The following is a 10,443-nucleotide window of genomic DNA, read 5'->3' as shown; positions in this document are numbered from 1 at the left end:
CAAGTTTCTTTAGGTTGTGGCTAGCAAAAGGCCCGGGCTACCCCCAGGCTTCAGATCCAGCCGCTCCGAAACGTAGGAGAAGAAGAACCCTTGGAGCTGAGCTGCCCAGACTTTGGCTTTGGATCTGACTCCAGCCTCAGCTCCATCTGGTCATTACTCTGGTTTCGCTTTCACAGCTGGCCCGTGAGTCACAGGTGAATGCCCTGCACCCTCCTTCCATTAAGCGTCCATGGAAGCCCAGAGTCAGGGATAAGCTGTGCTTCTAAACATGCACAGCAGCCAACACCTCCCTCCAAGCTCTCCCTCAGCCTCCCCGGGGATGCCCCCTTAGGAGAAGATCAAGCGTTCCTCTTCCAACCCAACCTTCTTGGGAGCGAGTGCACAGTGCACACACAGAGGAGACAGGCCCGTCTGCCTCTGCACCGATAAATGGTGGAATGCAAAGGGGGTGATGCCCAGCCGGCTTTGGCTAGTAACCAGCGACAGGCCCCAGCTCATTCAAACTCCTCTGCGTGGATTCACTCTCTCTCTGTATAAGGGGCACCGCCAGAGCCTGCAAATGAAACACGCTTGCCATGTTCCCTGTCTGAGGGCACTTCTGCTCTGCAGGGTAAGCCCACAGCTGGGGGATTTGGGTCGGCTGACCCAGCTATGGAGACCCTAGGTGGGTCCCTGGGGCTCCCCTGCAATGCGGCCACTCTCAGCCAAGGGGAAAGTAGCACACTGTGGGGAAATGGCACTGTCTGCCTTGCGTTTACCAGGAAGCAGCTCCAAAGTTTCACTCTGAGCTGCAAACCCAGGAGGGGTCTCGGATGGGGCGCTCGCAGGTCAGGGATCAGGGAAGAAGGGGTTAATTCTCCTAGCCGGAGCTGCTGCTTACTTACTGCTGCCAAGTAAGGTGTCCAGGTCAAGAGAGTGGGATGCAGATTGTGGGGCAGAAGGCTGTCCCATGGAATTGTGGGATACTTCCAGATGACCCCTGAGTAAACCAGGGCTATGGCTACACCGTAGAGCAATGGAGCTTGGAGCTTGGACCCTGGCTCCTGGCTTGACGCGAGCTCAGACTCTGCAGCCTGGCTCCCAGCCCTGGGTTAGCACACTTGGGCTACGTCTACACGTGCAGCCAACATCGAAATAGTCTATTTCGATGAATAACGTCTACACGTGCTCCAGGGCCGGCAACGTCGATGTTCAACTTCGACGTTGCTCAGCCCAACATCGAAATAGGTGCAGCGAGGGAACGTCTACACGTCAAAGTAGCACACATTGAAATAAGGGTGCCAGGCACAGCTGCAGACAGGGTCACAGGGCGGACTCAACAGCCAGCCACTCCCTTAAAGGGCCCCTCCCAGACACAGTTGCACTAAACAACACAAGATACACAGAGCTGACAACTGGTTGCAGACCCTGTGCCTGCAGCATAGATCCCCAGCTGCCGCAGAAGCAGCCAGAAGCCCTGGGCTAAGGGCTGCTGCCCACGGTGACCATAGAGCCCCGCACGGGCTGGAGAGAGAGCATCTCTCAACCCCCCAGCTGATGGCCGCCATGGAGGACCCAGCAATTTCGACGTTGCGGGACGCGGATCGTCTACACGGTCCCTACTTCGACGTTGAACGTCAAAGTAGGGCGCTATTCCTATCTCCTCATGAGGTTAGCGACTTCGACGTCTCGCCGCCTAACGTCGAAGTTAACTTCGAAATAGCGCCCGACGCGTGTAGACGCGACGGGCGCTATTTCGAAGTTGGTGCCACTACTTCGAAGTAGCGTGCACGTGTAGACGCAGCTTTGCAGTGTAGGTGGAACAGGGATTAGCCCAGAGCCGGGGCTCAAGCATGGAATTACAGTGCAGCGTAGCCACCCCTGAACTCTGGGCATTTCCGTCCCACTTGCAGACGTGCTATCTCCCCGGCCTTTGCTCTGCAGCACGATGCATGGCCAGTGCCTCCCCTGGGCACAGGAAACATGACACAGAAGCCTGTTTCTCATCGTGACCATTTGCCTCTCCATTTAGCTCATTATGTCAGGGTGGATCCCAAGGATTGGGCCAAGCACACTGGCGTAGAGGAGAGTTACACAGGCCTGTTGGGCTGCGTGCATTTCTTTGCAGCTGTAGGGTTGCTAGCAGTTGACTGTTGGTTGTCAATTTTCTTTGAGGACATGCTTGGGTGACCTGTACTGCCCTGCCCAAGCAGGGGTGCCAACTGTCAGTAAATTCACGGCCAGTCCGTAAAAATTTAGCCCAAATTGGACGCGTCCATAAAAAAAAATGTAGGTGTCCGTAAATTTCGTAAAAGTGCAATAAAATTTAAAAAAACCATCAATTATTCTATAGCATGTCTGACAAGATTTGCAAAAACAATTTTCCAGAACAACAACAAGAAGTCCTGGGGCACTTTACGGGCTAATAGATTTTTGGAGCATAAGCTTTCGTGGGCAAAGACCCACTTCATCAGATGCATCAATCTTAGCACTTCCACATTGAACTGCAGAAGTGGAACACGTTTTCTCAGCTGTTACTCTCACCACAAAAAGTATACAAAATAAATTGCCACTCCTGTGCTTGAAGGATTAATGATTGTCAGAAATGGATCTGGGACAACTACTTCAGCAATGGTTAACAGCGTCAATGTTCGGACGTAGGATCACAAAATGGAAAACTTCCAGGACGATGACTAACGAAATGAAAGTGAGTTAAGTAGAATATTGTTCTTGAGATGTATGAATGACAGCAATTACTTTTCTCTTTTGGCTATTTATGTCATCTTAATAATAGTACAAAATTTATGTCCGGAAAAATGTTTTCTGTCCGTAAATTTTTCTCATTTTGTCCGTAAATGAAATTTCTGCAGGTTGGCAATGCTGCTGCCCAGACGGTGAGGTTTTTGTGAATGAGCTGCGCACTCGGGCAATGCCTGGCAGAGAACTGAGACCACTTCCTTTGCCCTTCTGTCCTTCAGGCAACTCAGGGAACTGGTTTTGCTTTTGGCTTCCTTGCATTTCAGCGCTGCAGTGCCTAGGACAGACCAACCTCCTGGGCGGTATCTGTGTCAAAAGAAGCTATGAGGCCTGCCACAGCTCCTTTGAAATCAACTCCAGAACTCCCCCAGTGTCAGGAGGGCCTGGCTTTTACCCTGGAGCTTTTGAGGATGTATTATTTCATTGTGTTTTGACTGACTCACTGTCTTGGGCAATTTCTCCCCTACTTTAGGGGTGGAGTGGTAGATGAGTACAAGCAGAGGTTTGGCCTGGGGATTCTTACGCTGTAGGTATCTTGTGACTGATGGGGCCATTGAGGGAGGGGGACTGGGCAGCTTACTGTGTGGATGCACTGGGGGCCCCAACTCCCCCAAGACTGGGGGGTCTGCAGGTGCCTCCTGGCTTTCTCACAGCTGCCTGTCTCCTGCATCTCTTTGGTCTTGCATCGTAAGGTCGCCACTGATGGATGGAGCAACAGGAACGAAAGCTGAACCGCAGATCAGCAACTAACCGAAGCAACGATCTACATCCCTAATTTATGACCAACTCTTCTTCTCATGACAGGGTAAGAGCCACCGATTGCCAATGGGCGACAGAAAACAGCATGAGGCCTGCTTGTCCCAGCCTCATCTCAGCGATACCTGCCTGCCCGCACAAGTAGGCGCTGGACCGAAGAAGGGCATGTACCAAAAAGGCCCTGGGAAGACGCTCCCCAGATAGGGGCGAGGGAGGACAGAAGGGGGCGTGGCAACTCTTTGTGCAGGCAGTTGGGCAATGAAGAAGTCCCACCCACTTGAGTCCTGACTCCTCCCTGCCAACCGAAAAGTCCTAGCAGATCTCACCTGTGGAACCCTTCCTTTGCTCAGATTTCATCCATCGTCCTGGAGAGGAGCCCAGCTGTGGAAAAACAGCCCCTTCAGATTTGCTCTCCAGGGGTAGCCCTATGTGCTGCATATGGTGACAAAGGTCTGTTTCATTCCCAGCAGAGCTCATGGGAAGGGCTGGATTTGTTCTTTCACAACGGACGTTCCTATTGCAGTAGTTGATGTGGGAGGAAGAGAGACCCCAGCTTGCCTCTCAGCTCCCCTGGGTCCCTCTAGGAAAAGCAACATGGTGGTTTGCAAAGTGAGTGTTGCACAGTCTCTTGTCAGAGCAGAACCAGACGTAAGGGGATGGCACAGCAGCAGCCTCTTTGCAAGCAGTGTCAAGCATCTAAGAAGGAAAATCTCCCCAGCCCAGCGATGTGCAATTTATGTCCCCTTGTGACTAAGACCTGGCAAGACAGACAGTTTCTGTAGCTACCTGTGCGTAAATGGTTAGGTACAGAAACTTGTACATAACTCCCATTCCTATTTCATTATTGCTTATGATGGAAGAGCCTCAGGCACCATCAGTGACGGAGCAAACACACGCTTCTTCGGAACACGACAGGATTATATTAAATAATAAACAGAAAGGATTGGGCACTTTAATTTCTCAGCCTCATCTTGCACGGCCTAGGGGTCCTCCAAGCTTCCCTGACCAGGACAGATACGCTGGTTTGCTTTAGACGGCACTGACCCGAATTGAAGAGGAGGGACCCATCGCCTCATCTTAAAGGACCCCTTGGAACTTTCAGCCGCCTCTCAGCTGGGATATTTACGAAGCCAAAAACCCATGGTTTGGTGAGCAGGAAAGAGTTAAAATGGACCTCTCCTGGCCTGGCTCCAACTTCCATCCCAGCCCTGTTTGAATCAGAGAGTGGACTACGTGCCACCTGGCTTGTTGTCTGAGACTCAGTGGCAGGATCACGTGCAGTGAAATATAAAAAGCTGCTGCCTAAGATGCTCTTAGCCTGATTTGCCTGGTGATGCAGACGTGACTTTTAGCCAGGGTGCGTTGCTGCCCCGGCATCCCTTTTTTCCTCCAAACTGATGACAGCAAATGCTGTCGCGGGGACAAGAGCTAATGCTGGAGAGAGGAACGAGGAGATGGGTCAGGGCCATTAATGCTCTTAGATCTGAAAGTCGGAGGTGGGAGCCATCGAGCTGTGGAAGTCAGTGGTTGTAACTTGCCTGCAGAGAGGGTAAAAGGGAAGGCAGCAGGGAAGCAGCTATTCTAGCCGGAAGATGTAGAATCAGCTAAGTCCCCTTCCCCTGGCGTGTAAGTTATGACTCACTCTGACTTAGTGCGTCAGTTACATCAGTGTTCACTTCACTTTTGGCTTTGATCCACCAGTAGAAAACATACAACCCTCGTCTAAAACCCTCTCAGACTGGGCCCAGACGACCTCCTCCCACCCCCTGCCGCCAGCTCCTGCCATTTGCAGCACAGTCCTGCGTCCCACGGGATCTGAGACCAGCCAGCGGATTTCAGCAGGATTATCTGGGATGTTGTGTCCCGACGATGCAGCCGATGCCAAGGTGAGATGTTATTGCAGCATGGCCTCTTCATGATCTGGGAGGTGGCAGAGGCCAGGAAGCCGGAAACAACTTTTAGTGAAACACAGTGAAGATCACGGAGAAGGAAACAGGAAGAAGGCTCTGTCCAAGACCCCTGAGGCTCCACTTGCTGGGAATATTTTGTGTTTGTAACCGACCGAACCGCACAAAAGTTGGGATTGCACATAAAACACACAGGCACACGCCTCTGTCAAGATTCTCTTAACCTCCATTGCAGCTGCAAAGCTCATCCCAAAGGGCATGAGGTACCGACTCAGGGAGATGGGCTGAAAGGATGCTAGGTCCACCAGTCAGTCCAGAGAGGTATAAATAGAGCGGTGCAAATGTGGACGGGATCTGCCTGCACCAGAGCTGTTCAGGGCTCACCCCCTCCGCCGGCCATTTGAAAAGCTAGCTCTGTATTTGCTTCAAGTTTCACATTTCATGGAGTTGTTGCAAAATGATGCAAAAGAGTTTCTCAATGAAAAGAGCATTCTAGACCGCTCACCAGCTTACACCTGTGCGTAAATGTCCCTGTCCCACCTTGCAAATATATCCTTCTGCGTGTACGTTTGCCTACCTAATGTCCTCCTGGTCCGCCGGGCTGTCCCTTTGGAGATCTGCCACTCTCAGCCGAAGCTGAATAAAATCTGAAGGTTTCTCTTCACCTGGTTTCTCTGGTCTCCGTAAGTTTCCTTTCTAGATAAAAGAGAGCGTGTGCTTCGGAGGCAGGGGTGGTTACACAGAGCTGCGGCGCTTCATGAGTCCTTGGAAGGCTGAGAGGCTGTGCAGCCCCGTGGAGACGGAGCTGATGGCCGATCGCTGGGCATTGCAGAAGCATCTGTTGGATGGGGTGTCGGGGTAGCGGCTAGGGAAGGAATGACTCTGCTCCACGCATGTGTCGGAGGTGGACAGGTCCCTGGGGATGATCATCGGGATAGAGTATTGCAGCTTCTGGCGGCTCTTGTACCACAGGCAAGAGCACATGGACTGGAAGTGGAGCACCTCGGCGTAGACGTTGCGGAACCCACCGCCTCCCCCGCCACCTCCTCCCACCGCGGGGGTGGATGAGGCGGTGTCCGTGGTGTGCGCGCTGCTGGCCTGCCCGTTGCGGGTGAGCAGGGCCCGGTGCTCAGCATCCCGCTTCTCGTCCTCGGCATTCATGGTCATGAAACGCAACACCACCAGGTTGAGGAAGGCCCCGATGACCGTCAGCCCCGTCAGGATGTAGACAAAGCTGAAGGCCACGTACTGGGGCTTATTCTGCAGCGCCTCGTCCTTCTGCAGTGCCACGTAGTCCCCGAAGCCGATGGTGGTGAGGGTGATGAAGCAGTAGTAGTAGGCATGGAAGAAGCTCCATTGCTCGTAGTAGGAGAATGCGGCCGCCCCGATGCACAGGGTGCTGATGCAGGAGAAGAACCCGATGGTGACCATGTTGGCCATGGACACCTCCGCCCGCCTCAGGCCAAGGCACTTCTTGATGCGGTGCAGAAGGTATTTAACGAAGGTGTTGATCCTTTCGCCCAGGCTCTGGAACATGACAAGTGTGAGCGGGATCCCCAGCAGGGCATAGAACATGCAGAAGACTTTCCCACCGTCGGTGCTTGGAGCTGCATGGCCGTACCCTGGGGAGCATAAATACAAAACACATTGCCTGGTTAGTATAATCCAAACATTCCTCTCTTCCCATCAGCCCTTTTCTTGGCTGCTGCTCACGGATGCCCAGACCGGGCCATACTGATGGGCACCCTGAAAGGCACTGGAATAATCCACCAATGGAAGTGAGGTTTTCTCCATCTCCTGATGGCTTTGTGTCATGATTGGCTGCCTTCCCAGAAGACACTGTAGTCAAACACAAATTATAGGGCTCAGAGGAGGTGGAATTGGGTGAAATTCTCTGATCCTGTGAGGTACAAGATCCTCTGAACCTCCCTTGCAGCTGGTCTTAACATTTGTGACTCTATGAATCCTTTCGGCAGAACATTATTACGCCTCTTTATTACGGTAGCCTCAATCAAGCACAGGAGCCCACTGTGGCGGGCGGTGCATGGAAACAAGCCATCCCTGTCCCAAAGGCTCTTACATTCTGCAGAGACAAGACCGAGGGTGGGATTTGCAGCTTCCTGAAAGGATGATTAGAAATTACTTGTTGACCGAGTCCAACAGTAATAAAAAGCGGCAGCTGATCAGCTGCTTTTTCATCCTGCAGTTACAGGAAATAATTAGGGACGGTTTTACAGGCTAAGAGGCTAGTGTGAGCACAGAATAAATCAATAAATAAATAAATAAATAAAAACCCAACAGGAAAGCACATAAAGAGCCCATGGCACAATCACAAACCCAGCAGAGGATGAGACGACCAGGGTTCTGAGAGAGTCACTGGCCTCTGAGTTCAAGGAAAATGCTTGCTAGTAATCAATTGTCCTGATCCAGACCAACCCCCCACCAGAGCTCCTCGAGTCCTTGCCCTGCGTGAACACGAGGTCGTCTTAGAACACAGCCTTGAGGAACCATAGAACAAAGCAGCAGTCCTGTAGCACTTTGAAGTCTAGCAAAATGACTCATTGGGTGATGAGACGGACCCACTGTCTGCGACAGACCCACTTCTTCAGATCTGGAAATTCTGATCGCGCTTTAGACACAGCAGACCCTGCATCGTGGCAGGGGGTTACACTGGATGACCCTTGCAGTCCCTTCCAGCTCTGTGGTTTTCCATGATTCTAACCTGGGGTGAACACTGGCCCAGTTGAAGTCAGTGGCAGAACTCCTGCTGATTTTAATGGGGCCAGGCTTTCACCGTCATGACTGGCACTCGGTGTGGATGGGTTCTGGGGCATTTAGCCTCACACGGTGGTTGATGGTCAGGTTGACTCTAGGATTCTAACAAGCTTTACCCAGGAGCAGTTGGCTCTGGGTTGACCCTATCTGTACTGATGACAAAGTCATGTTTAACCTCCTGGGTAATGTGACTTTTGAAGGTTATGATTCTGTATCCAGCGAAGACAAGCCCGAGGAGGAGGCTGGCTCCAGACCTGGGCCTGAATTTGGCATTTGATCCCTTATCTGAAGCTGAACTGACTCCTTGGATCTAAATGTCCCCCATCCAGACCATGGGGGATGGATTACTCTTTAATTACCCTGTTCTGTTCGTTCCCTAGGAAGCACTGGACATTGGCCACTGTCAGAAGACAAGATACAGGGCTAGATGGACCTTTGGTCTGACCAGTACGGTTGTTCTTCTGTACGTCGCTGTCCTCTTTATAACACCTCATAGCATCATGGGCACCAAGTTGGTATAACTTTTGGTGGTGGCCAGAATGGGTCCCATCAGAGCTGTCCTGTCCATAGGATGGACCAGGGCAACTGCCCCGGGCCTCGTGCTTTGCTGGGGGGCATGCTTCAGGGGTCCAGGTGGCCTGGAAGGTTAAGGGGGTCCTGGCAGCAGCAGCTGTGAGTGACCCACTCCAGCCCACCTTGCTCTGTCCTCCTGGCTGCTGGGATCGCTTGGGGGAGGGGTCAGAAGCCACACAAAGGCAGGATGGAGGTTTGAGGGGAAGAAGTGGGGAGGGGGGCAGGACCAGGCAGGGTGGGGACAGGAGCATGGGGGAAGAGAGGGTGCGGGTGCAGCTGAGCAGGGTGAGCTGAGGATGGGTCATTTCATGTTGCTGGCACCAGGCCTCCTGCTAACCCTCAGGCTGCCTTGCAGCCCATGTGCCCCTGGACTGCAGGGCTCCCAAAGTGTGAGGCTTGGGCCAGTTACCCCAGTCCGTCCTCTGGACAGGAAAACTCTCGATAATATAAGCACAAACGCTGGGGGAGCCAGGCCCACGTTCCTGAATATTGGTGGCCCACATAACTCACTGCCAATCCACAACACACATAAACACGCTTGTCAGGTTCCCCCCACCGGCCCGCTCCTCTCAGGGCTAAACCCGGCCAGCACTTTTAACCTCTCCTCACAGGTCAGGTTTTCAAACCTTTGATCGTTTGGTTTGGTGAGTTTGTTTAGTCTGGGAACGAGAACAGTGCGCAGGGACATGAGAACAGCTGGCAAGTCCCGAGAAGGAGGGAGAAAAATTATTCTCTTTAACGTCTGAGGACAGGACAAGGAGCAGCGGGCTGCAGTTGGAGCAGGGAGGTTTGAGTTGGCCTTGGGGAAAAGCTTCATAACTCTCAGGGCGGTTAAACACTAGAACACATTGATTGGGGGTGTGGAGTCTCCATCACTGGAGATATTTCAGAGCAGGTTAGATAGAGACCTGTCAGGGATGCTGTAGTTCAGAGGTGCTCAGCCTTTTTACAGCCATGTTCCCCATATTTTATTGCACTTGTGTAGCGACCCCCAAGGCCCCAAACCCACTGCTCCATCCCCAGGCTTTACCCTCCATCAGCCCCAAACCCACCCCCATCCCCAGGCTTTACCCTCCGTCAGCCCCAAACCCACCCCCATCCCCAGGCTTTACCCTCTATTAGCCCCAAACCCACCACCCCATCCTCAGGCTTTACCCTCCATCAGCCCCAAACCCGCCCCCCCCATTCCAAGGCTTTACCAAACATCAGCCCCAAGCCCACCCCCCATCTCCAGGATTTACCCTCCATCAGCCCCAAACCCCCTGCTCCTCCACAGCCACTGCCTCCTGTCCCCCATTGCTCCCCCCTCCGCCTCCTTCTCAGTGCGGTTCCAGCAGGAGAGGCTCAGCCGCCCCTCCTGCAGCCTCAGTGTTCCCCCATGTGCAGCGCACAGGAGGCTCCCTGCCCTGCCAGCTTCCTCTTTGGGGTTCCCCGCCACCGCTGATGCCACTTGCAGCTCTGGAGGCTGGTGCCGCTTAAAGTTTAAGTGGCGGCAGCCTCCAGAGCTGCAGATGGAATCAGCGGCAGCAGCACTCAGAGCCGCCTGTGGCTCCGGAGCCATGACCCCCAGGAAGACATCAGACCCAGGGGCTGAGCCCTGTGGCTCTCGACGGTGCCTGGCCCGACTGGACTCGATGACCTCTCAAGGTCCCTCCCAGTTCTAGTGTTTGATGAGTCTAGGATTTTTATCGCTGTC

At 53.1% G+C, this 10,443-nt stretch overlaps 1 protein-coding gene across 1 annotated transcript in view; it reads right to left on the bottom strand.

Moving 5' to 3' along the window:
• Window positions 1-1,758: 1,758 nt before the first annotated feature.
• The window catches only part of KCNK3 (potassium two pore domain channel subfamily K member 3), an 83,053-nt gene continuing 74,368 nt past the window's right edge, over window positions 1,759-10,443 (bottom strand). The window contains exon 2 of the mRNA XM_074989061.1: window positions 1,759-7,021. Within this exon, the coding sequence (XP_074845162.1) occupies window positions 6,135-7,021 (887 nt within the window). The 3' untranslated portion in view covers window positions 1,759-6,134. The remainder of the gene's footprint in view (window positions 7,022-10,443) is intronic.

Source organism: Carettochelys insculpta, chromosome 3 (genome assembly GCF_033958435.1).
Source record: "Carettochelys insculpta isolate YL-2023 chromosome 3, ASM3395843v1, whole genome shotgun sequence".
NCBI lineage: Eukaryota > Metazoa > Chordata > Testudines > Carettochelyidae > Carettochelys > Carettochelys insculpta.
This window is presented reverse-complemented; position numbering and strand designations above follow the sequence as displayed.